A 27,677-nucleotide genomic window follows, 5' to 3' on the forward strand; every position below is an offset into this window, starting at 1 on the left:
CTTCATCCTTAAATTATATCGCTTTCTCTATCTGTTTCTGTGATATATGTCTTTGGTCACTTGACATAAAATTGATGTCAATTCTCAGCAGCTGCCATGACGATATTACCTTGAAGATTAATTGCAGTTTAGTAACCGTGAGCTGGAAGGAAAAGATGTGAATTACTTCCCTGGAAACTTTGGATTTATTGCACTATAGAAATGTTCACCAATTCAGATTTTCTTTTCCAGTTTGATACTAAATGATATTGGTATTGGAGATAACAATCTGATACATATGTCAGTATTCCAAAATAAAAATAGTGTGTTTTAAAACGGCCTCATAAAGATACGAGAAGTCAGAGTATTTTTTTCTTTAACTCAGGAGTGCTATATACTGAATTAGGTTACCTGAATAAATACTTACAGTTCTATTTAAAATGTCAACATCACTGTAAACAATTTTACAATAAAAAAAAAAAAGAGAGCAACAATAAACGTTGGCTGTATTTCACAAAGATTTATTCAAACAGGACACATAGGCTGACGCCATTTTAATCGTCGAAGTATTTTGTATGCATGAAAATTCATTGAATATCCCTTCATCCTTTTAAAAAAAACTCCAAAGAAATTTGACTTGAGTTACAGCGTGTGACATCAAATTACTCAGTCTGCTTTAATATCTATAAAAAGCCCTTATATACTGTAAGCTGAGTACTTAACACATTTCACAGCAGACAAGTGGTACAGCATACAGACTGTATATACACAGTTAGTACATAGCAATCAAAGGCAACCTACTGCTGCCCGGTATAGTTTCTCATGAAATAATGCATGATTTCGTGGTGTTTTTTTCATTTTTTTTTTTCTTTTTTGCAAATACACATCTGAATCCTGCCCCCACTTTTCAACTAATGTGTTGGCAAAGCACTTTGATACAATGCAATATGTTCTCACAATTAAATGAGGACCCGTGGACCATACAATGTTAAAAGATCACAAGCTTGAAACATATGACATCCTCGCTTCAGAAGCAAACGCGAGCATGGGTTGGGGGAGGGATGAAGATCGTGCAGCCATGAGTCTAAAATCTGGAAGCACTTCTAACTTTCATTGGTCAGATGAACATTTATATATATATATTTATATATATTTCTCCTGTTATTATTTCAATTCTTGAAAAAAAAAGCACGATACAAAACCAAACAACAAAAACAGACAGAAATCAAAAAGAAGCTATAGAAACATACACAGTAATCTATATATTGCTAGGGATCATGGAACCCAAGTATGTCTACCAGGTTGCATTCATGAAAACCTGTTGTAGGATACTTGATTTTTTCTTTTTTTTTTCTTTTGGAGAGATTTACAGCCAGTTAGCGCCAAGCTAAGTCAGCGTAGCCATAGTTTGTCAGTTACAGGGAGAAATTACACACTATACTGATGATCCAAAAATGTCTCGGCCTTCACGTTTTGGATGTGGAAGCATCAGTTAGATGTACTCACTTTTCTCCCATTCAAGGCTTTAGGTCCTTTTGGGCGCCACAACATAGAAGATATCATTTGTATTGCACCTCTCTTGAGCAAGTGTTTACTTTGTCTTGTGACTGGCCTTTATAGTGCTTGGCCAGCATTTTTTTTTTTTTTCCAAAGTCCATCCAACATTGAAGAAGAAGAAAAAACATGCTGCGATGCATCCCGGATCCAAGTTGGAAATAGAAAACCTTTTTTTTTTTACCAGCACATCACATTTCCGACGAGTTTTTCCATAGGAGCGCAAGCAAGGATGAAAAACACGTTTGAATCCGCAGTTCATGGCGTCTCCTCTTGACAGCAAAAAATGTCCTCGAGAGCTCGTTCAAATCCTTAGTGGTAAACAGAGGGGCTAATTTCAAATGCCACTTTTTTAGCTCCTGCGTCGCAACTTCAGAGGTCAGTGCTTGCTTGTAAGACCTTGATACAAATGCAAAAAAATGCTCTATGCATTGATGGGTGTTTGAGTAGAGGGAGAGAAGCAGGAAAATCAGCCATGTCGCCTTTCACCAACCAGCTGAACTATATCAGTGTGCGGACAGTCGGGCACTTATTGCTTCCCTGACACATATTGCTTGTTTACTTAATGCCATTGCATGTTTTTTCAAAACCTCTAATGCGCAGGTGTCAAACTCAAGGCCCTGGGGCCAGATCCGGGCCGCCGCATCATTTTATGTGACCCGCAAAATACTGATTTGACTTTTAAGTTTTTGGTGTAAATTGCAAACTTGCAAATTGTCTCCTTCTTTCTCGCCTTACTTCCTACCTTTTTTCTCTCCGTCACTGCTTGCTTCCTTCTCTCCCTTCTTCAATTGTTCTCCCTTTCCTCGCTTCCTTTCTTCCCCTTCCTTCATTCCTTCACATTCCTTTCTCCTTTATTTCTTCCTTCATCCCTCCCCTCTTACTTTGATTTCCACCCTTCCTTTCTTCACATTTCTTTCTTCCTTCTTTCTCTTCTTTTTCTCCTTTCTTGCTTCCTAACGTTTTTTCTCCTTTTCTCTCATACCTTCCTTACCTTCTTCATTCCCTCCCTCCTTTGTTCCTTCACCCCCCCTCTCATTTTCCTTTCCACCCTTCATTCCTTCCTTCATTTCTTTGTTCCATTTTCTTCTTTTTCTACTTCATTCCTTCCTTGCTTCCTTTCTAACCTTTTTTTCTTATTTTCTCTCATACTTTCCTTCACTTCTTCCTAACCCCCCCTTCTTTCTTTCTTTCTTTCTTTCTTTCTTTCTTTCTTTCTTTCTTTCTTTCTTTCTTTCTTTCTTTCTTTCTTTCTTTCCTTCCTTCCTTCCTTCCTTCCTTCCTTCCTTCCTTCCTTCCTTCCTTCCTTCCTTCCAAACTTTTAAAAAATTGGGAGGAAAAAAAACAACAAACCCTTTTTTGTTCCCAATCTCTCATATTTAACCAACGTCTGATCTCAAAACTTAGGTAAGTATGTAAGGGAACCCCCCACCCCTAAAATGTATTTGACTTCATGGTCATAGGCCCTCTGACAGAAACTAGAACTACAATGTCGCCCAGGTCAAAAATGGGTTTGACACCTCTGCTCCAATGCATTCCTGAGGGGCTCAGGACAGACCCCCACAGAATATTTTCCCATAAAGTGACCCACTAAAAGTGGGAATAAGTCAGGGAGAAGGGGAGGTCGCGATAAAGGAACCTGCAGGATGGCGCATTACATCGTGCGCGTCGCTGGCACGAGCGTAAGCGCAAATGTGTTTGATGCGCATCCCATTGATGCTTTTGTATTCATGATCCCCATTCTCAGCTGATCCCTTATTACAAAAGCATGCCAGCAGCACCGAGCGCCACTCCAACAGCTTGCCTAACAGCTTTTTCACATCTTCGAGTGGTACAGTGGAGAAGTCGTCGCTGCTTCGCAAGCGGGGCATTATATTGCTAATTTATTCCCTCGCATTAAAGTTTAACTATGCCACTTCCCTTTTTCCCCACTCACCGGTGAACATTCGCGGCTCCTTAATACAGAGATGCAAATTGGAGAATGCGGGTGACTGATTTTGGTAGCCAAGGATGCACACTAGAAATATGTTGTTGTTCCACAAAATGAGTTCTATTCAATTGACATGATTCATTTCTTTTGAGTCCCATCGTTTTGTTTTACATAGATTGCGTCATATATCTTTTTTTTTTTTTTTGGCCAGCAAGCCAATTGTTTGATCCATGCATATGTCAATCACACTTTTGTCATAGTGATTTATACGATATTTATCCATCAATCCATGATCATGCTCACGTAGTTGACCGCAGATGCCTTCAATGACCATCCACACAGTTCGAGATCTCAAATGTCAATAGGTATAGTCATTCAATGGACTAAACAGAAGCGATGAGTCTGTGAGCACACTGTCAAAGTAGGTAGAAACATTTGAATAATTATTAGATAATCAGAGCAGTATGTCAAGTCAAGATGCAGGGGATACAATTTTGACTACACTGGCACGATACCAGGTCGAAGCAAAAAAAAGTTGGATAGTGAGAGCATTGACTAGTTTAGGACTGTTCAACTGCAACAATGCATCCATTTTAAATTTGGAATAAATGATAGCTTTTCATTTCTCTTAATTTCAATCAATACCATTACCTACTTTCATTTAGGCTTGACACAATTATTGAAGGCAATTACTTACAAATTCTGCGTTAATTGATTTTTTTTTCCAGTGCATTTCAGTGATCCGTTTGTTGTTTTTTTTTTCTTTTAATAATGATCAGCTCCGAAATCCTAATTGTGTAAAGCCCAACATTTACATATGCTGTATGTTAGTTTTCCCCTCATTGCAGTGATTTGCTTCCCTTCTAAACTCTCTGGAGGGAGATTAGCATTAGCTAGGTGCAGGCGACTGCTGCAAGAAGGTTCCGACGGTCTTTGAGAAGGCTGCAAGGCAGCGGAGAGTGAACAGGTGCTAAATTGCGTGTGACCCTGCTAAATGATCCCGTTCGATTAGGTTCCAATGTGAGGTACTAGCATGCGCCAGGAATACGAGATGCTCTGCGGCGTGGTTGTTGTCCTGATGAAAATAAATGAAGGGGAGTTCAATTAATAAGTCAGCCGGTTGTGTGCAGTTCTCTGGGACTGTGGAACAAGAGGCCGAGGACAGCTTTGGTTAAAATAGTTGTACGCCACTAAAGTGCATTTAGGAACAGCCATACTATTAAAGCATGCATCACTGCTCTCTTCCGACATGGACGCTGCGACGCACTCATGATTTTCTCATTAGCGTTGATGAAGAGGCCTCTCCACGTGTGCCTGTTGCCCCCAAACACAATTAGGTGGCTCTTGAAAGATGTGCGTGGTTTATATGCGTGGTGTTATTTAAACGGTGCAATACCTCAGGGTAAGTGATAAATTGAAGGTTATGCGTTTGGGCTTGCTACACATGCATCATAATTGATTATAAGTTTAAAACCCAAATGCACTCTTTTTGTACTCTGTCCTTTTATTTTTTTTCAAAGTGGAAAGAAGTAAATCACATTATGTGATGGATGTGCTTGTTATTGTTCCGTTTTTCCAGCATTGGGCTTCAAATAAACGCTTTTTTTTTAACCCCCGGGGGGAAATTTTGACCCGACTCGGGCTTTTTGATGTGTGATGAAACACCAGGAGGCTAAAATCTTGCATAGATTGACAAAACATGATGATTTTCAATATTCCATGCTGCTGTCCCTTCTAAATGCTTGCAAATGGGAGGTTGGGAGGTACGCTCAATAGGAAAACAAAAATTGAAAATCTTTGTCAATTCGGCCGTGTGTGAATAAGTTAAAAAGCGTTAGACATCAGTAGCCAACTCCTCAGCGTCAAAAAGCACCATAAATACTAAAAAAAAATCAACAACGCTTAATAATTACTTTTGAAAAGTCAGTCATCACCCCTGCATCTATTATATTTGCCGAAACTATCTCGTTATATAGCCTGCGTGTTCGAAGTTCTTTATTAGCAATGCGGTAGTTTGACCGGTTTCCATTTTGCATGCGATTAATGTTTCTCCAATGGAAACAGATAATAAGCGCGCACCACGAAAAATCCTCATGCTGGCGTGAATATTCCAACTGAAATTTTTTCGATGTAAAAGAGGCAAAGGACTTGTAACTTTTTCGCGCTTTTCCGCCGTTGCGCAACATTCCTGGAGCACGATTAGCACTCACGAGAACACAAGGGAGGATGACCCGAATTAGCATCTGCCGCAACAAAGCTTTCTTATTCACGCGCAGTTTCCGAGTCCGTGCGATGAAAGGAGAATATTACGCATTTGTGCCTGCTTTGGGGAGGGAGGCCACCGTGGTCGCTGATGCCCCGTAATTTTCGACAAGCGTGTACTCTGCGCCGCCGTCGTGGTTCACATCCCTCTCATGCTCTTATTTGCCCCTGGAATAAGGCAAATAACCCTCACCCCTCTCTCTGGTATGAATTGCCAGGCTGATCTCTCAACCCCCCCTGGGCTGGAGGGTGGTGGCAACTGACAACTTGATGGCATTGTCTCCGCTGATGGGAAGCTACAGTCTCGGGGGCAAAACACTGCCCCGGCAGATTCTGATAGGACGGAAATGGGTAGACCGCTCGCAGGCCTTCGTGTGGGATTTCGGGTGAGATGGAATCGGTTTGAGCGCAATGCCAACACACTGTGAGTCCGATCGGTTCCCGCCGCCGCCGCCGCAATCTTCTCGGCTCGTCCGCTGTTTCGATCCAGCGATCCCGCGAAGCGCACCCGGCCAGTTATTGTTATTCTTATCAACAATGATACGGAAAAGGCGGTAAAAAAAATTCTTATCATACACGATATTTGCCCGCCCCTCCTAAAGTTAGGCGGTGGATATTAAAGATATCAGAGCACATCTTTGAAAGTGTAATTTTTTTTTTTGGGACGTCGTCGCGTTCACACGGTGACCTCTGTCTTGCTGTTGGTGGGGAGTCCCTTGTGCTTGGGGTGCATGTGCGGCGAGTGGCCGTAGCCCAGCGGCTGGGAGAAGAGCTCGGGCAGCGTCTCGATGCTGAACTGCCGTTTGTTGGAGTAGGCTTGGCGCCGGCTGTTGGGCTGATGGTGCAGCGGTTGGTGATGCTGCTGCTGGACGGTGTGGTGATGCTGCGGGCCCTGAAGGACCATGTGCGACGCGGCCGGGCGCTGGACGTGGCTCTTGCTGGGGTCCCAGACTTTGAAAGCCGAGCCCGACGTGAGCGGGTGGGTGTTGGTTTTGGATATCTTGGGCTTGGGGATCTGGGAGGCGTTGATGGTGATGGCCAACGGTGCGTGGATGTCCGGCGGTGGGAGGAAGGACTTTTCCTTGGGGTGGAAGTTGATCGGCTGGAAAGTCGGAGGAGACTGGCGGTGGGTGTAATCTACCATCGGGTAGCTCTTGTAGTAGTCTCGAGGCGTTGTATCTGGATTGAGGGAAGAAATAAGTCAAGACGGAAACGCTACTTCGGTACAATCGATAAAATCGATAACGGTCAGTTCATTCTCAGCGTTTAAGGCTGTGTTTCAAAATTCGATTTTGCAAATCCACCTTCAATCAAGAGAAATCACTCCAAAAACATGCATAGCAGATGTATTGGACATACTAAATTGTCCTTAAGTTCGGTTTGGTGCGTGAACGTTTGTTGGTTTCTGTGGGCCCTGGAATTGGCTGGCAACCAGTTCAGGGTGTCCCCCACCTACTACGTGAAGCCAGCTGGGATAGGCACCAGCAAGTCTGCGCGACCCTGTGAGGATAAGTGGCTCTAGAAAATGGATGGATGGATGAATGAAAATCTTGAATGTTTATTAGTAATGTAACTGTTTTATAATTAATAGTGATGTTGTGATTTTACCATTTTGGAGAGTAATAGAAAAAAAATGCTAGTAAATTTGCAGTTGCTGTTTTAAAGGTATATAACTATATTCCATTTTTTTATTGGTCCGGCCCACTTGGGAATAGAGTTTTCTCCATAAGACCCGTAAGCTAAAACGAGTTTGACACCTCGGTTCTAAGCAGAAAAAAAACCCCAAGTGCATCAAAGCGCCTGGGGGAAAAAGATGCAAATTCTTATTTATCACAATTACACTTCACAAGGAAAAAACAAATCATTTTCTCTGTGGTCATCCATGTCCCACAAAGAGTGCTATTTGAGAAACAATGGTTTAAGACAAAAATGTTATTCCAAATGCGAGCTTTTCCTATCTAGTGGCTAATTTGTGCAAGCACACGTTTGAGTGTGACATAAACAAGCCGGATTACAACAGGTGTGCTTGTTAGGAAAGGAGTTTGTCACCTGTGTCTGCAGGTTTTGTTTTGTTTGATCTAAGAAAACTTTATTTGTATTAATAATAACTATTACTTTTACTGGAAAGAAATTGCCACCGAGACTCATCGAAAGTCAACTAAAAGTAAGTCATAACATATCTTTTATGTCTTTGGGAGCACCTTGGCATACTGTCCTTAAAGTGTTAAATTTTGATTTTGTTGAGTTTAAGTGTTGGAGAGGAAATCAAGACTGTAATGATGATCATTCTCAACATATAGTTTTTCTGTCATTTGAGCAAATGAAGTCAACACAAAGCCCATGAAAGCAGCATGCTGTTTTTACCCCTGAGAATACGAGTGCTGCATCTCACTCATTTAACCCATTCTGACCATAAATGATTAGGAAAGATATAAACAACTTCACAGTGAAACTGGCAAAAAAAAAAAAAATGATGAGAAGCAAGATGATGAGGGAGTGTTGCACAAAACTGTAGGGAATGAAAGTAGAACGGGTTCAGCGTGTCATGTCGGATTAGCTGGAGCTCCCGGAGAAGAACGCGACTCTGCTGTTCGGTCATCACCACTGCGGCCCTCTCACTCACAACAAACACACACATACACACGCGCACACTAGCCTTGAGACACCATCAACCTTGTTTTCCCCTTTTATGAATAATTTCCTTCCTCAAGAAAAAGAAGCTGTTTTGAAAAGGTATAATATTTCAGGTTCCTTAAAGGGATACTTCTTTTGCTTTGTCAGCTCTTAAAAGTTTATATTTTGTCTATTAATTTGATAACTGTCATCATGGTTTTGAGTTCATTTGTTTAGCCATTTTCAGCAGTAAAATATTGTAATTGTTATATAATTAATTGTGCCTGAATTATTTGTCACTTGCTGTCAATTTAAAATGACATTGTGCTCAAGTAATGACCAATCACAGCTCAGCCTGTGAACATCACATGACCAACAGGTGAGCCCTGATTGGTTGTTACTGGAGGCTTAAGACCAGGTTATGTCGTTTAATGTCGATAGCAAATATGTTTAAGGAGGTATTAATTGGACATGAAAAATAATTGTTAATTACAGTATAGATTTATTTTAACATTTTACTGCTAAAGTGCTAAATAAGTCGACTATCCCTTCAAAAAGTTTTCTTACCAGCTGTCAGAGCTTAGCAAACGATCAATCACAACTCACTTTTTTTCTGGGTTTGGTCATGTGACGTGTGCAAGCCATTGCTCATTTTATAGCCAAATCATGGTTCATCCTACGTATTAAATACCTCCAACAACTTCAAGAATTTTCAGTATTTTCCTCTCACTCTTTTGTAGGAATCAAATGATAGATCTGTAGATTCTGCATGTCTACATATATGACTATGACCACCCATGTTTGCGTTATGCGAACTTTTGGAATATGTTGCGTTAATGTCTGTCAGACAAGCCAGAGGGAGAGTTGCAGGACTTAACATAGCCGCCTCACCCTGCCGCTGTCCAGACTGCTGTTACTCACCATTAGTAGCTCGCTTGGGCATGCATGCATACTTGTGTTGCAGTGACACAAACACTATGTAACCATTTTTTTCTCATCTTTCTATTTTTTTTATAGTATATGGAGTTTGGCATTGCTGTTGCCTTTCTTTCACAGGCTCCCATTTCTATTTAGAGAAAGGTCAGCTGTCAATAACTGTCAGCGTTCTATTGGCTGAGTTCGAGACAGATGAGTAACGCATCCATAAATATGTGCTGATTCCAGTTATAATCAATACTGGACTTCTCCGGTTTCATAATGCTAATGGACTATTAATGCAGTTCAATGTTATGTGTAACCATATTCTAAATTTGAAAAAGGATAACAACTACAGCTGATATAAGAAGTCTGCAACTCCCCATTTAAATGCCAGGATAAAACCAAGCCAAATAGATAAAAATACCGTATCCACCATTAGTATGACCCATATCCTGTACAACTTTGGGTGAAAAGTCATTTTTTCCCCTTCTTTCATGTACAGTATACTGTACCACAGCGGTTTTCAATGCTTTAATTCAAAGGAGTCACTGTAACGCCCATTTAGCAAAAGGTTGCCCCATGTTCCAATTAATTTGCTCTTAGTTTGAAAATATACCGTTTCAGTGTTAAAAAGCCATGAATTAGATTTGTTTATCTTCAGAAAATCTGTTAATCTCACATACCCCTCACGGGTACCCATGGCCCCATTTGAGAACCATTGCAGTACTGTATGTAATGTACATCTGCATTGATACATTTTTCAAATCTCAGCATTTTATGTGTACAAATGTTTTCTCCACAGACGTATTGCGTGGAGTACTTACCTACACCTTTGAGCGAGGAGTACTTATTGAAACCGATTCCCAGGTTGTTATGAGGGTGAGACAAGGCCATGGCTGGACCCAAAGGAGACAGGGCTGCATTATTCAGATGGTTATGATCTAAAAGCAAGAGCAAGGGAGAGAAAAATGTCTGCATTACAATTTTGCACCAAATGGAAAAATAACTACAGGAGGTTAATGTAGCATTGCTTTGAGTTCTGAATCTTGCAGACCTTGTACACCATATTCCGATGCTGCTTGCAGATCTTTTGTCAGCGCGCACCTAATGATCATCTGAGGCTCAATGGCCATTTGTGTAAGCCTCATTGCATATTTCATCTTGAAAGTTTTAAAAAATGCCACCTCAAGATGTGCAAATTACCATGGGCGTATTATAACACATAAGGACAAGTAAAATGCTGTCAGAACCACATTTTTGAAAAGCTATCCTGCAGTGCTACTCACAAAAATATGTGAAATTCACAGAAATAAACATTGACCCCTTGCACTCGTGCATATTATAGTGATTTTATAGGTGATTAATTCTAAGTAACAAAAGGCGGAACTCTTTCTCTTACTGTTGCAATGTAATGAAACATAATGTGACAGTGATATGGGCATGTGCTTTGCATTTTACCCATTCTGGCCTTTTGAACTTTGCTGCTAATGATCACTGTAGCTGTTTCACAGCCACAGCAGGCAGCTGTTCCCGCCAATAAAGCTCTCATAAAGTCCCTGCGTGCTACCTGCACAGCGCCAAACGCTCGGCAAACAAATGTAGGGACTGTTTGGTGAACATTATGGAGCGGATAATAGCCAAAAAGCAATGGAGGGAGACCAGAACTGAACTTAAATGAGCTTAAATGTTGTACATGTGGATGTACTGTGGATATGACAACAACAGACAATCACCATAACCGTGACGTAATGAAATGGTGTAATCATTGGTCAGTTTGAGTGAAAAAGTCGATTCCGAAAGATTGATGCCCGTCTTGACTTAGATCATATTATGGACGTATTTTTTCTTGTCTTTACTGTAACTTGGCAACATCAGAAACAGAACAACACGTGACGTTACACACTGTAAGCTTTTGTGCAGGGGAGATACAAATGAGTGCTCCCGGGCTGAATTTAATTGTCTTTGACTTTGGTGCACTTGAAGGTGATGGCAGCAATTTGTCACAGGATCTACACTTTGAAACTGCAGTTGGTTGCTTGCATATTATTAGCATTTTATTTTTTCTTACTTCAAAAGAACAGTTACTGTGGTTCCTGGATTAAGCTAGCATTGTACATGTTTGATTCGGGGCGGCATGGCTCGATGGTAGAGTGGTGGTCTCCGGGCCGTGGGTTCGATCCCCGACCATCAAGACCATGTTTAAGTGTCCTTGAGCAAGACACCGAACCCCCAGTTGCTCCCGATGCTGCGTCATCAGTAGTTAAATGTCTAATTAGTGTAAAGTGCTTTGAGTACCTAAGGTAGAAAAGCGCTATATAAGCGAAAGTCCATTTACCATTTTGTTTGACTCGACTTCTCCTTTTTTCAAAACTATCCCAAGCTGTTTGGCTCATCCAAACTAAACATCTAGCCCACCCCTGCACAGGTTTAAACCTCCTGCCAAACTTGCACTAACCTAACCTAACGTTTTTAACCCTTAATGTCGCTAATAAATGATTTGTTGAGTCACATGATGTGCTTTCCGGTCGTGCAATGTTCTTGATGGAAGTTCTTCAAGTGTAAACCTGCGTTTTATTCTCCGTGAACATTTTAGTGGCGATCGGAATAGTCCGACCTCAGGGGCAAACAACCTTGGAAGTTCCACTATATTCTCTGCATTTACAGACTCATAAACCTAACACCTGTGACCACCACATTGCATTAGAGTCATATCAGTGGGAATCCAGAGGAAAGGAAATGGGACAGGGCGCGATGTAGGGAGAGTATCACAGACTGAGCGATGTGACACCAACACTGACTGATTGAATTGGAAACACATCTTCACTTCCCCGTGTAATTGATATGCAGTGATGACACGCTGTGTGCGGCGTGCTGAGAGGAGAGGCACAACTGTGTGATGTAATTTTCTCTGTGCGTAGCCGCATGCGGCGACCGCTTGTTGTCTGGCTGGTGCCACCTGCACTTCCAAAATAGACATTTATGACCCAGAAATCAACTACGCCGAAGACACAAAAACAGTCTACGTGTCTGCAATAATCCTTCTTCGGCTGTTTTTTTTTTTTCTTTAATGACCTTGATAGAAGGATGAGCTTCGCTGTCTAAGTGTCCTACATTCTCAAGCATTCTTAGAGTTGAGCCAGTAGTGGAAATAATAGAACAGACAGGGAGAGAAAGATGAACAGAATCAGAGCTAGCCAGAGATAGACTGCGGAGGGGAAAAAAAAAATCAACTAATTGATGGAAAGATCCTTGGCAAGTCTCCAGTTTGACCACAGGGCTGTTCCCGGCCACCAGAGAGCTCCCACAGTGTGGCGCAGCCATGTTCGGGTCCTTTTCACTTTTCTGGCTCTAGTTCCGCCTCTTTTCTCTTTTATTTTTTATACATCTGTTGAATTATTTCACTACAACTAGTTTTGCAGCAGTGCACTTTACTAAAGTCGAGCTAAAAGCTCGAAAGGAGGAGCTAATGATTTGACTCCTATGAGCATATCCAGTGTAAAATCATTTGAGGTATGCATTATGACAAGCTGTTTTTCAAGCATATATCCTTAAACTTTTGATTTTTTTTTTCTGTATGTTCATGAGTTAGAGGGGAAATATAGCATTCATCTGACAATCATCCTATCAAAATCAACAAATGATGTGAAGTTGCAGAAAATATATCTATGGAATTTAGTATGGACTCCTTTATGTTCAAGTACCACTATTTAATCATTTTAAGTGGTAGTCCGCAATGTGATATATCCCACAGCTAACTAGAAACAAAAAAAAAGGCCCACTTTGTATAATAACCATTCTAACTACTGTGATCATAAAATTGTTGAAAAAATGTAATGAAAACCACAATTCAATTGGTTTGAAAGGATTTCTGAGGACCAGGTTGCCACAACACCTCAGTGAGGCTTGGCCAGGGGTGTCATGCAGCCATTTTTTCATTAAATACAATCGAGATAATTTAGATTAATATTTAGATTAATTAAAATGTAAATATAAAGGAAGCTCAAACAGTCGGGTGTCTGGTTTTTTGGCAATTTATCGTCTATAGAAAAAGGGAGATCTAACTTCTTGCCAAACTGAATTTAGTCCTTTACAGTTTCAAGCAAGATAATAGCATTTTATGTTAATTTTCTCAGAATATGACATTTTCAGCCTATTTTACATTTTGTGTGCTTTCATGTGTAGTTCCGGATGCTTCCCTTCTGCTTTGTCAGTGTGGTACCATTTTAGAAATCATGTTGGACGAGAGAAAGCAAGAGAGAGAGAGAGAGAACATGTTTCCTGTGTTTTATATTCTTGCATACATTTCCTCCAATGCCCCATTTTTTTGCTGCGTGTGTGTTTGAGAGTGTGTGCCTTGTTGCTTTGTTTTTGATGTACTGTAGTATTGGGGGTGAGTTGGGGCTCCAAGGAGAAAAACTCATACGTATTCAAATTTATGTCTATTACAAGAGGCAGAGAAGCAAATGAGGACTTAATCAGTGTACACAGAAACAGGGAAAAGAGACCATTTTGGGTCATGCTTGATAGATTTTCATTTTTTTTCCATTTCCATCAGACATTGTGAAAGACTGTCCATCAAGCTACTTCAGGAGGAATTCACACATTTCAAATGCATGCGCTTCAACCCGTGTGTGTGTGTGTGTGTGTGTGTGTGTGTGCGCGTGCGTGTGCAGGCCAGCAGGGCCAAGCATCAAAGTAAAGAACTGTATTCTGAAGAAAGATGCATGCATGTAGGGGTGAACAGCGTGGGTGGCATCAGGATGGAAGGCGCGACCTGCGCTGTTTAATTCATTAGGAATGAAAAAACCAGCCGTGCTCTCCTTGCGATGATAAAAAGATAAGTGACTTTCATTATATAGGTTGAACACATTCAGGTAAGAATTTGGGAATTTTAAGGCACATTTTACGCTGTAGAAACAAAGGAGAATAAACTAAATTGTATACAAAATAGTATTGAGTCATGGCTTAAGTAACTGGTATGCAAGTGTTAAAAGAAGTTAAATACTATTGATAGTAATGTTCCAGCCATAAAGAAGAAAAGAAATCCTACACACTGATGGAAATTTTGCCAATGGATGCGGGCTAACAGATCTGTGAGTAGGAGGGCCGAGCCACGTGGCCTGACAAATGTAATCATTGTCAATCCTTTTCTTTCCTTTTAAATGCGGCGCATTAGTCTTTGCATGATGGAAGCACATCTGGGAGGTTGCGCCCCACAGCTGTTTGTTTGTGTCCCCCCTCATAGCTGTGACGACTAGTAGGATGACTAAAACTAAACAAAAAAAAAACTGTACGGACATGAGAAAGTTAAGCGTGGAGAGTCTCTGTCACAGTGTCTGAAAACTGAATGTTTCGCTCACGTACCCAATCACAGCTAAGTGCAATTTAAAATGTGCAATATGCCTGCCATGCATGTAGGTTTTTGTTGAAAGATCGGATGTACCACGTCGTAGTTGAAACAATTGATTTAATCCAGACAGAGAAGTGGGAAGTACACAAGATCTCAGATCGCAGTAGTGGCCCTGTTTCTCGTTCCACATCCAGTTTTTAATGCAGGTGTGGGATGTTGAATGTTAAAACTGCAGTTTGTGCGCAAAAAACTAAAAGGACTCGAAATACTGCGCAATGTTTGTGACACAGGCTTGCCTTTTGGCAAATGTGCCATTTAAATTAATAAAGCATTAAAGCGAGGATTGTCATAGTGCATAATTTGAGAGTTAATATAACCCCTCGTGGAGCAAACGCATTCCTGTGAGAAGTCCGCAGGCCCTTGTCCTTGCCTGCATCCTCCTTTCCTCTTTCCATATTTTTGCTAATGCCTCACCTTGAATCACCTTCTTCTGTGTCAGCGTTCATGTTGCCGTGTGATGAGACCCTCTTTGGTCTCTTCTTCCTTTCCAGGGCACCTGCTTTTTACTTTACTCTAACTTTATGGATGATGCGGACCATCTGTTGTCTTGTATGAATTAACTTTGGTGCGAGTGCATCCTCACCCATTCTTTGTATTCTTGATCGCTTTTTCTCTGGAAAAAGTCTTTCATTTTCCGATTGAGATTTTGGGGTCTGCATTTTGATTCAATATTCATTTTTAAGAATGATTTTCAATTCAAAATTCAGGAAAACTTGAAATTTCCCATACTGCCCAAAATATCTTTGCATACCCCCATTTGACGTATAGGGTAAGTTAGGCTTAATTGTTGTTAGGGCTTTGAGGGATCCTTGTAAGGTGCTTGTAAAGGATGCTGAGACCTAAAATGTTGAGGAGCCCTAGTAAAGATGCTGACTCATGGCACGCTACTGACTTAATGAGTTTAACTCGTTAGTTACAAAGGTCACCTCACAACAACCAGGCTCCGGGTTTCAACCTCCTGGCCAGTTTCCATGTTCCCAAAACCTTCTGCTTTTATTGCTGGGGTTCCCCATGGATGCTCCGGCTTCCTCCCACAGACATGCACATTAGGTTAATTGGACTTTGTTGCTTGCAGATGTTATCGTGATCCGTGATCTGTCCTGGGTGTACCTCCACCTCTGACCCACTGTCAACTGGGATAGACTGTAGCGCTATGCAACCATGCAGCACAGAAAATGGATGGAAGGAAGGATTAATGGCCTATTTGAATAATGAATCAAGCGCCAAAATGTATGCAAAATGTAATGGAAATGAATATGCACTTCCTTTTCCTGAGAGATTATGAAAGCCTCAGACATGCAATCAAGCCTTTTGGTGGTACCAGATGTAGGCAGATGACAGCCATGAGCTATATCTAAAAATATAAACAAAACAAAAAAGAAACTATCACCAGCACTAAGCAATTTTTGTTTTTAATCCTTGCGACAAGCCACCCAAACTGGTAGCATATCCAGTTTAACAAACTTGTTTTTGCTGTTGTATTTTGTGTAACTTTTTTTTTTTGTCTGAGGAAGTTGACTGAATGTTAGTTAAAAGTTCTTTAGGGGCAAACAAATTAGAGAGTCCTGCTGCGATGCAATATTTCTCCCGTGTTTATGCTCAGGCAACATTGCCTCAAGTGAAAGACGGAGGAACTTGCGTAATTTAAAAGCTGAACTTGGGACCTGTAGAAACCTGAGTTTACCTTTCACAATGATGCATTACTTATTCACCCTGTCTTTTTCTTGCCTTGCTCCTGGATAAGAACTATAATTCCGTTATTATGACTACATCCTCCTATTCATGCTTTTGTCCCATTTGCACAGTTTGAATGCGTCAAATTGAGCTAATAGTCAATTTGGTCTGCCTATTCCAATAGTTTTCCCTCCTTTGCTTCATTCCTTCACTGTGAGCACACAGTATAAAGTAACTGAGGGCTTGAAACCCCATTACAGAGGGCAATAACTTTGGCTTCTTGTCCAGTCAGCAGTTTGCATATTCCAACGGTCCACAATTCAGCTACATAAGGAGTGAAAAGAGGGGCAATCAACTCAAGGCCGCATGGGGTAAGCAGGTGGAACATGGCATAGGCTTTTTGTTAAAGTCTTGTATTGTGTGGCCCAGTGAAAAATGTGAATATGATGGAACATAATCACAGTAAACTGCTTAAAAAAAATAAACTGCTTGCTCTTAATATTTTTTTTCTTTTTTTTGCTTTGGCTATATTTAGGTAGTGACTTATGGATTCACGTTTATTTAAATGTAAATACAGTCGTCTTTCTGGGCATTATTTTAAATATTGGGAAGTTAAGTAAGTTGTGAGTCGATACAGTTGCATAGTGTCATAGATGTGGATTGTTCCAATTTTCACGTTCAGGCAACCTAGAACATTTATTAAACTACACACATAAAGGAAGACAATGGGCTTGGTCTTTTTACTCGCAAGGAGAGTGGACAGAGATGTGTATCCTCACAGATGTCCTACTGGTCTAAATACTCTTCCTGTCTACCCCTCTTTTATTCATTTAGGTTGGCCCTAATTACAAAGCCATTGCGGCCCTGAAGGGTTAGGGGAGACATATGGCAACAACATAACAATCAGTTTGTGATAGTGGAGGATGTAGGTACGAGTCCATGTTGCAATCTTCTTTCCTAGGAACATCAACACCAACCGCATGCTGTTCCACCATTTGGTCAGGTCGCAGCGCCTACTTTTTCAGCTGCAGGAGAAATATCAATTTCTACCAAATATACACGTTGCAAAAAACAAATAACCAAATAACTTATATATATATATATATAATTACTCTAACACCGACACGATTTTATGCAGTGTGTGAATTAATTCTTGATCGTTATTTCCTCTGAGCTTTGAGCGTGACAGGCATCTAAATTCCTTCAAGTCTCTTTCAAATGTATTAGTGTCATTAATTCTCTCAGAATATTTTTTTCTAGATGATCTACCATAATTTGCAATATTTTAAAGCATGTAGATATTCTTGTAATGTTATGCGAGTGTCAGATGTACCGTCTGTGCGAGTGTGTCTGTGCAGCGTTGTATAATCATTTCCAGCTCCCCATAACAGCTGCAGAAATTTGGTGTGGAGGGGGGAGAAAAAACCCGTTATGCAACAAGACTCTATTTAGTTCCAAAATTCATAAGCCTCATTTGCCCCAATTAATTTGTCAGCAAGTACAATGGCTTCAGATTTCTGATTAGCAAGGCATCCGTCACTTCAATCTGCAAAACAATTATGCGTTTTATCTCTAAAATTGCTTACAGATTCACCAATGCCCTTTTTCACCTGAACGGAAATTCTGGGATGAAACATTTCCCCTATAGACACCTGTGTACCCAACTGCCCCTCTACCTTTGGAGCTAATGAATTGATAATAACCAATGATGATGCATCTGTGCTCGAAAGTCACACTATAGCGGCAATTCCCCCAGTGCTGGTGAAGTGATGAATTATTGAGCTAATCTGAGCTTTGAACGTGTCCTTTCATCACAAGGGCCAAGCAGACCCTGGAGCTTTTCACATTACACTCACATATATCAATCCCACTCAATGGCTTCATCCCTTAAGCTTGAGGTTTCCTCAAGTCCAGCTTGTTGAGCATCTACTCTCCTTCAGATGACTTTTTTTTTTTTTTCCTTTTTACTGTGACGAATTTTGGTTCGGATCCACATATTTATAGCATAATGTGATCTATCATATTTTACACTACACTGAGCAGGTTGGAATATTTGCCGTTGATGCATTATAGATGTGCTGACTCTGTGAGTCCGTATAGATTTTAAATGTCTTTTTAAAGTGAACTGGTGGGAATTGGTAGAGCTCTCGATTGTCATCTTCTATTATACATACAGTATACATTGAATGGTATGCAGTGGCACATGAGTAAAATGATCTCCCATTTGATGTGTTAGAAAGCACCGTGTTGCTGGAAAACCAACCAAGGTGACAGAAAACATGGCTAACAATCATGTATGTTTTCTTGCACTTGCAGATGGTAACCTTGCACTGCTGGAGCTGTGCGGAAATCTCCATCTCTGGAAAACAATGGCCAACGTAGGAGTTACCTTTGAGAGGTGAAGGGACCTCATGCAGCTGAGAAGATTCAGGACCAATTTGGAATCGGATACATTTCTACTTGACCAGTAAGTTCATGACAGCTTTTTGAGAATTTTCAATTACAAATAAGTCTTGCTACCAATGTAGCAGCTATAGCTAACCTTGGCTTGTTTATAGTGCCAATGCTAGTTTAGTTTTGCTAACGCTGCTATTTTGTAGAAGCTTGATGTTTTCTTTGAATCATGCTGGTATGTTATTAAAGGAGCATTGCTTAGTGAAGTGCAGCTGAATTAAAATCTGGCCAGCAGTTTTAACACAAGAACATTTCCCTTTTAATAAATGCTTCTTTAATAAAACTGAAACGCTGTGATTAGTCATCCAAGACCAATCAAGTGTTTCATTAGTGAGTTCATTGATGATGACATGGGCAATGTGTAAACTTTTTTTATTGCCACCCATCACGCTTTTTATCGTGGGAAGTCTTTTATATGCATGTCCTTATTTTGGTCACTTAATAACTCACACACACACTTTTTGCAAAATTAAGCAACAAGCAGGGACCTATATATGAATCCCTTCAGACAAGACAAAAGGTTATTTCATTTCCCATAAAAAAATGGCAGAAAGGACCTTTTGATCCAGCCAATGGATTGCAATAAAGAAGCTATTAGGTGAAAAATAGAGCAATGACTAAGGATAAGGGTCACACGGAGACAAAAAGTGAAAAATGTGAATAGATGTGCATGTTATAGGCTTTGACTTACACAATTACCTTTCTTCAGTGTCTGAAGAGTTTTGATGTGGGGGGCAGTCTCGTAGAATGTAATTTGATCTGTAATGCTCAATGACAGCGGCGCAATACAGTGCGTGTGTGTGAGAGAGAGAGAGAGAGTTGTGAAGTGATCTACTATTAGTGGGATGCTCCACGTACACTAGATAGCTTCTTAAGAAGTCAACTAACACACTGAGATACAAACTCACATCAAAGAGCCATTGTGTCACGTTTGGAGTGTCCTCTATTGCGGAGGCGAGGCATTTGTAACTTTCTCAACCACCCAGACTTGCCTTGAGTGTGTGTCTGAGTAGAAATGATCTCATCCATATTCTTGGGATGAACCGCAGTGGCTCAGCTGGCTGACTTTACGAAGGCCCATAAACCCCACCGCGGTCTCCCATAACAACACTTGGCACCACTGAGCGTGAATATTAAATGCGGGCGTCGTCGGGGAAAATACCCATTCACGCTCTGGAAATTAAACATTAGACAATTAATAATAGTAATGGCTGTTTTTTTTTTTATCAGCCTGTTACTGCTAAATCAGGTGAAATGCTGTTTACTTGTAAACATTTGCAATGGGACTTGTAACGGGATGAAAAAAAACCGTGTTGCAGGATGAAGGTTGACCTTCAATTTTCTGACAGAAATTGAATGTCACGTTTGCCAAAACAATCGGATATGACTCATTAGTAGCGCGGAATTATATGGCCCCACCGATTTTTTTATTCTTTGGCAGATAACAATTTTTGACAGAAAAAATATACAGATTACCATTGTTCTCTCAAGCTTTTTTCATTTCTGATATGATAACAATGTTACAGCCTATGTGCTGCCTTATTACTTACAATGACATTCAAACAAAAAAAAACAATAGTCAAACACAGTGCTTAGTGTCAAATTATATGATCACACGATCACACCAATATCAATATTGGATCGGGACATCCTGATTACCAATGAATCGGCTGATTAATTTTCATAAATTGGAAAAAATAGTGTTTTTTTTTTTTCCTCCGACTGCATTTTCATTTTATAGGTGTCAATGATATGCTGATTTTTTTATTATTGTGCTAAACACTTGGTCACCACACAAGAATCAGTCATTCACAAAAACACCCACTCATCCTCTTTACCTCTGTCCCCTTTTTTGGATCAAGAGCTCCGCTTCATGTTTTCAAGTATAAATCTCCTGCCGGCGTGCCCACCCACCATGTCTAACAGAGATTTATGCTTGACACACACACACTGTGTGGGCGAGATATGTTTGACCTTCAAATCATCTCCCAGCCCCTGCTACCACCTTCCAGCCCCCATATTTGTGCTTCCGTCTTGTGACGGATACCTTATTAACACGCTCGTCTGTTTTAGTGCCGCAAAGGCCATCTAGGAATTTGGACTTAGCGCTTGGATGCGTTACCTCGGATTTCACATTGACTGCGGCGTAGCTCGAGAGGGAATGGGCAAAAGGGAGGAAGCTCAAAAAGGAGATGGCGGGAGGTTTTTGAGAGGAATGGTGCCGAAATAACAATAACGTGAAAGGCAGCAGATGGCTTAGAAAGAAGAATGTGACAGGAGGGTGAGAGAAATTGACAAAATATTGTGAACGTTTCAGCTGCTGCCTTAGAAGCACCTGCTCTCTTTGTCATGTTTGCCCTCGTCACTTTTTCCTTCAGCTCTCGTTAAAACAACTCACATCATGTAGCATCTTGTTGTCTAATACGCTACCTATAAATAAATGTCCACATGCATATATATGTTGATGCCAATCGATTTTTCGTCCTCTATTATCCTTTTCTCCCTCCTACCGGAAGGTGGTCTGCGAATTCTGTCACAATGCGGCCCTTACAAAACAGAGAAGGATGAAAATGAGATGACGTCTGGCAAGATAATTACATGTCCCCTGTCTTCATTCACTATCATTTTTCCAAAAATAATTCAGCTATCTAAAATATGTATTACTCTCATTTTGAAGAATTCAAACAGCAGTTCATACCTTGCTAATAATATTACACTGTATTAACCCTTTTCTTTGGAATGTGGAGTTCAACCTAATTTATGTTGAATTCTGTTTATATTGTTCCTTAAAACGAGAGTGGAATTTTTCTTTTACACCCCCAGTAAGAAAAAAAAACACTTTGCGCTCACCCAGCTTTTAATCAAGCTATAAATGGTATCATTTTTCTATAAAATCTGAAAATACGGACTACATATCTGTATACGATTGCAGAAATAAGCATCTCCAAACAAAGACTACCGTTACTATCATTGATTTGTACTCTTTAGCAGAATATATCAAATTTGCCCAATATAAAAAGAAAAATAAATGAGCGCCACTGCTACCTACTGTAATTGATGTGCAATTACACTTAATACGGCAAGCATGTTGCATTAAACTCACCCCATATGGACTCATATATTAATTCGATGATATTTTTAAAACATTTTAAAGTGGTATTCAACCAAAAAAAAAAAAAAAAAAAAATCTTTACCACTGTATATGTTCAATGACTCCTCACAATTCTAACATGGCATTCTCTTTAGAATTGTATTTGTGCCACATGAATTAACTCACTATGTTTCCACAATTCAGCAGTATAATGTATAAAAAGTGCAATTGTAATCAATCGGGAATAGTCATTTACTAAATTTCCTTTAAAGAAAATAAGGAAATGATTTGTATTGCTATCCCAACAACTCAATTTGTCTTGGGACAAATAACTCATTGTGAGGTCATTCGATAATATGAAGCGTTACCTTAGGAGTACAAATTGTAAAATGTAATCATCATAAAAGATAGCCCTTGTGTAATTATTCACATTTATGATGGCAGCTTTCTCTAGCGACTTTGAACATTAGGAACAAGAAGGACTGGCGCGCTTGCTAATAAATCACTGAATGACACTTGCAGCTTTGGGGGACGCATAAAGAGAGAGATGAGCCATTATTTAAGGGATCAGCTGCACCTGTGCCGCTCCTTATTTAACATGTCAAAATTTCCTGTCCAACACCAGGGCGCCAATACTTAGACTTGTAGATGAGGCATTATTGGAAACCTGCAATTTGTCAACCTTTAAACTCGGTTCCAAACAATGTTGCCATTGTTTTCCAGCACGTATCTTTTTGAAACCCCATTTTCTGTACGTTTCTTTTGTAGTGTAGTTTTTTTTCCCTTTTCATACTAATTTGTCATCTGAAAAAATGAAACTCACAACTCCGTTTTTGACCATAAACAAACAAGATGGCGGATGACGGAAGTACATGCTTGCCATGTGAGGAGTAAGCCGTGAAATGTTAAGTCATTTCCAGTCAGCAGCAAGTGGCAAAATGGCCGTCACTGAGATGAAATCATTATTATTAAAAATATCATGTTCAGTGGGGCGGCACAGAACGTACTGCAAAGTATTATTGTAAACACATTTTTTACTTGACCTCCCCTTCAAACTTTCGTCAAATACAACCTGAATCATGTCTCACTTCAACATTTTGCAACCTTTATAGGCAATCTTTTACAGTACCTTTTTTGTGCCTGCCTCGAGATTCACAAGAAAATGACCTCGTGACACGCACGCAAGCAATGTACGCATGCACACTGTGTGAAAGACGTCAGCGCTTTCTCCATGCTTGACATTTCTGTAGCTCTGCAGCCAGCACATGGAAGCTGTCCAGTGACATTTCGCTCTCTCTCTCTCTCTCTCTCTCTCTCTCTCTCTCTCTCTCTCTCTCTCTCTCTCTCTCTCTCTCTTTCTTGCTCTGTGTCTGTCTGTCTCTCTCTCGCTGTTAAACCAATTAAACAAATTTCTCTCCCGACAGACGTCTTCCATGCAGTGTGCCCGTGTCATCCTTCTCACTTTCACTTTCGTGTTTCACTTCATTTCCCACAAAGCTTCTCACCTCATTGTCACCCCCTTGCCTCCATCTGTCTTACTCACACACCTTACATGCCCAAACATATGCCTGTAAGTGCATAATCATGCACACTTCACACATCTAACTCCTTATTTTTAGCATTCCAATTCTCATTCTTTTCCCCTATCCCTTCCACGGCTTCGTTTCTGCCCATCTTTTGTTCCTTCACGCATCCACCTGTGTCCTCAGAGATGGAGCCACCACAGCTAGTGACTGGCTGTGATTGAAAATCTTGTTTAGCAAGTGTTTCATTGGGCGCCTCTGTTAGTCCTTGTCCCATTTTTTTCTTGCCTCCCTTCTTACTCTATTCTCTCGGGCATCAAGTTCCTGCGCGTTGGCCGATGCTGGCCTCTCTTTGATCCCCCATAATGCATTGTGATGGCTGTGTCAGCACTCGCACTGATCTCGCAGAAACTCTCCAAGAAACAAGCAAAGATCAATAGAGCGGTGTCACCAGAGAAAAGGGCTCCACTCTCTGCTCTGTCTGTGTGATTATTGCCTTCTTTTAGCATTTATCTTTTCTCTTGTCATCTCATTCTTAAGAATCACACCCTTGTTCCCGTTACGTTTTCAAAGCCCTCCATGCCTCAGAGTGCTGCCTTATCCTCTGCACATTATTTTCTTTACTATTTACATTCACTAGCTGCTACTACAGAAGTCCCCGATGCACATAAAACATGGTCCTATTATATAAGGGAACATATTAAACTTGACATTTTAATTGCATGGATACAAATATTTGGGTCTCTGTGCGTCCCCAGCTTTCAGGTGTGAAATTAAACAACCAAGTGCTGTAAATCTTTAGTGAGCTACTTTTCTTTTTAATATATATATTTATGATCTTCCTGGGCATAGAAAATGTAACTAGCCTCCTTTAGAGTGGAATTCACCACCTAAAACTACTATAGAGACTATCATAGAAAGTAATCACAGCATTATCCTTGAAAAGATTGTATTAGATTCTATACATTTATCAGATGCTTGACACAGGAAGCAGTCATGTGGCTCAGACCATCAAAATTCATATTTTTCTGTCCATAAAAGAAAATGTCAAGTTCTCTGTGTGATTTTTGTTTTACCATGGCAACAGCGTTGGATGGGTAACTTTGTAATTGAGCTACTAACTCTTTCAGTGCCATGGACGAGAATTCTTGTCTTATAGTAACATAGTGATTACAACAATACAGAAATCAGTCTCATCAGCATACATAAGGACCTCACAGCCTAGGCACACAGACATTAAGTCATTTAAATAAAAACTAAACAGAATTAGACCTAGGATTGAACCCTGTGGAATACCTGTGACAATACCTGTCACGAACTCTAAATTCAATGTACAACAGCTACTGTATTCACATTTACGGCCTTGAGTTTGATTTTTATTTTACACGCTTGATCATCTCAAGCTCGCGCGACAGCGGAACACATGATATTCTCCCAAGAGCTTTCAAACGGCAAATCTGATTGGATCCAGGGGGTCTGCATCCCACTGCGCTTACGATTTACTACTATGGAAATGAAAGACAATTAGTCACTCTGTCTGCCTCAAAGTCTTGGCTCCCCGCGCCGACCCACATCCCAGTCCCCGCCGTGCGTAGGTCTTGCATTTTGCGTACAGTTCAACGCGGGTGTATTAAAAAGCAGCCTGGCGGTCGGTGCTCTCGAAAGCCCGTGGCTGTCACACAGCACATCGGCTGTCATAACAGACCTGACTCCCCCATCTGAGGTTCACGCATGGCCGAGTGTGATTAGGTTAAACACGCTCGCTGAGATGATTTGATGTGATGTCGCGTTGGACGTGTGCCTGACAGATACGGAATCGAGAGGGAGCGGTTGTAGGTTTGCGTCACGTGCGTCCATACGGTGCGTACGTGCGTGAGGATTGTGGTTTCTTGTTCCACAACCACAAAATGAGGTTCACCTGCAAAGGAATATTTAAGCCTGCAAATATTTTCTCAACCATATCATCAACTAGCAAGTGGTTTATTCTCGATCCTTGCGCTTAAACGCTTTCTCAATGTTTAGGGCAATTGAGATGTTTCTTCATAAGCCAGCCTGAAATCATATTTCAGTTTACATTTAATGTTTTGAGAGGCGAAGACCGGGGAACGTTGCCTGTAAGAGCCCGAATGAGGCCAGACATGATTAATTTTTAGAAGTTGAGTTTACATACAGTTCATGTTTAGAAGACAACAAAAATACAGACAGTCAAATGTGATGGTTCCATACTGAGGTTGCCGACGTCAGTGCTGAGCATATCAGTTTCAGATTGCCTTTCCCAAACACAAGGAGACAAGGTTATTAAAGGCATATGGTGGCGTGTTGTGTTATTGGCATTTCTAGTGAGCTCATTTAATCATGAGCTGGGAAAAGCTGGCACCGTTGTTGTTCCTAATACCATTTACTCACCAGTAAGTGGTCGATGCTTCACGGCACCTCGACTAAGCCAAATAATATATGACTGAAAACAAATTGAAATGTCATTCACTGATATGAGGATAAAATTCAAGTGTTTTTTTGTTCTAGTGTACCTATAAAGACTTTTTTAAAAAGCTGCCTATTCTTGCCATATTCTTTTCTTTTTTTTTTTCTAACCCTTTACCAATAAATGGTCAGAAATATTGACACAAAATTTAGGGCCAACACTATAATACCGAAAACATATTTTTCAAACATAGAAGAAAACAATGAAATCACTTTTCGGACTCCTCCATAATTTAAAATACTTTGCCATTAGCGTGTTTTTTCTCCGTTCATTTTAGCCTAGGGAAATGGAGGCACAGTATAATCCTTAAGCTATTTTTTCTTTACTTGTAAAAGCACTTTTTATTGGAATTCCCCTTAATGTGCTTGTCTTCCCTCTTCATCATCCCGCTTTCCTGCAAGTCAGCAAATGCGCCACCCTTGGTCTGACGCATTAAGCAGAAAGTCGTTGAGTCTTCAATGAGCGGGGTTATGGCTCATTATGGCTTGATAATGATGCCAAAATGGAGAACGATCCCGCCCTTGCCTTCCCTAACATTCCCACTATCAGTAGGCCTACAGCAGCTGAGGATAATCCTGGCATTTTAATGTATCGCCACATGCTGCACCACTCGGCAGCTCATATCGGTGTCCGCACAATACTCCCCCCTTTAAATGCTGTCTCGGCCTTGACACGGATCACCTGCCTGCACTTGCAGCATGGCAGGGACATCATTCAGGATTACCTACTACTGAAATGCTCTCACATACTCTCCCAAAATGCTCTCTCACCTACAACTAAAATCTTCTTACACGTTATGCTTGTTTAATATCCTGAAATGGGCTCTTTCAGTAGTGTGCACAAGAACATTTGTAATGAATATGAGAGTGTTTCAGTAAGATCTTTTACGTGTACTGAAGAACTGTACAGAAGTGTGCATTAGAGCCTTTCAGTGGTGCTTGAATTAAAATATTTTAGTAATATGAGAGACTATTAATATTATTATTTTAGTGCTTCAGTTGCATTTATGAGACTGAGAGTATTTCATTTGTGAATAGGACAGTGTTTCACTAGCGTATTTGAGAGTGATTCAGTAGACTATGTGAGAGAATTTCATTAGTGTGTCCGAGCAAAATTTCCAAAATTTCTATTGGATGACAGCATTACAGTAGAAAGGGTAAGTTTTTAAATAATGTGCATGAGCCTTTTAGTAGTTAGTAAAACAGCATTTCAGTAGTGTGCAAGTAGAACCCATTTGAAATAAGCCCCTTTTTTTAACAGACATGAAATCACTGAACACGAAGAATATTCTGAGTCATTCTGTGCCTCCCTGAATGAACTGTGAGGCCAAATCCATTGCAGTGCAAAACCAAGTGCGACTACTGCACTAGACAATGTAAAGCCTTTGTGTGTATAAGTGATTAAGTAGATTGTCTAATAGTGTGTCAATAGTGTGTCCAAGCATTTCAGTATAGTGTGAGTGGGTGAAACAATAGCAGTGTATGTATCTTAAAGCCTTTCTGTATATGTATGAGAGGATTGTCCAAGTGTTTGAGATAATCTTGAATCTGTGTCTCCCTTGCAACCTTTCACACTGGAGCTAAGCGCTGCTGCATGCATGTCACTCATTCATCAAGGTCAAACGTGCAGGAATATATAAATCTTCATATGATGGTGGACCTCAGGACTGACACTAGTGTAGGAGGTGAGATACACCAAATTCTCCTATAGCACGCGCAGTATAAGACGAGGCGCAGACAAACACGATATATGAGGACAGCTGATGGCAAATGTGTCCCCTATGCTGT

The 27,677-nt window shown here is 40.5% G+C and overlaps 1 protein-coding gene and 1 long non-coding RNA gene across 2 annotated transcripts in view; one reads left to right on the top strand and one right to left on the bottom strand.

The window, feature by feature from the left end:
* Positions 1 to 479: 479 nt before the first annotated feature.
* The window catches only part of LOC148410746 (protein shisa-8), a 59,807-nt gene continuing 32,609 nt past the window's right edge, over positions 480 to 27,677 (bottom strand). Inside the window, exons 4-5 of the mRNA XM_088436308.1 lie at positions 10,081 to 10,197; positions 480 to 6,904 (exon numbers count right to left, since the gene is read on the bottom strand). Coding sequence (XP_088292434.1) covers positions 6,402 to 6,904; positions 10,081 to 10,197 — 620 coding nt within the window. The 3' untranslated portion in view covers positions 480 to 6,401. The remainder of the gene's footprint in view (positions 6,905 to 10,080; positions 10,198 to 27,677) is intronic.
* LOC148410747 (uncharacterized) overlaps positions 18,665 to 27,677 on the top strand; it is a 77,409-nt gene continuing 68,396 nt past the window's right edge. The window contains exon 1 of the long non-coding RNA XR_015868109.1: positions 18,665 to 18,807. This is a non-coding gene — a long non-coding RNA (uncharacterized LOC148410747). The remainder of the gene's footprint in view (positions 18,808 to 27,677) is intronic.

This window comes from Hippichthys cyanospilos, chromosome 16 (assembly GCF_059441005.1).
Source record: "Hippichthys cyanospilos isolate Australia breed blue-spotted pipefish chromosome 16, RoL_Hcya_1.0, whole genome shotgun sequence".
NCBI lineage: Eukaryota > Metazoa > Chordata > Actinopteri > Syngnathiformes > Syngnathidae > Hippichthys > Hippichthys cyanospilos.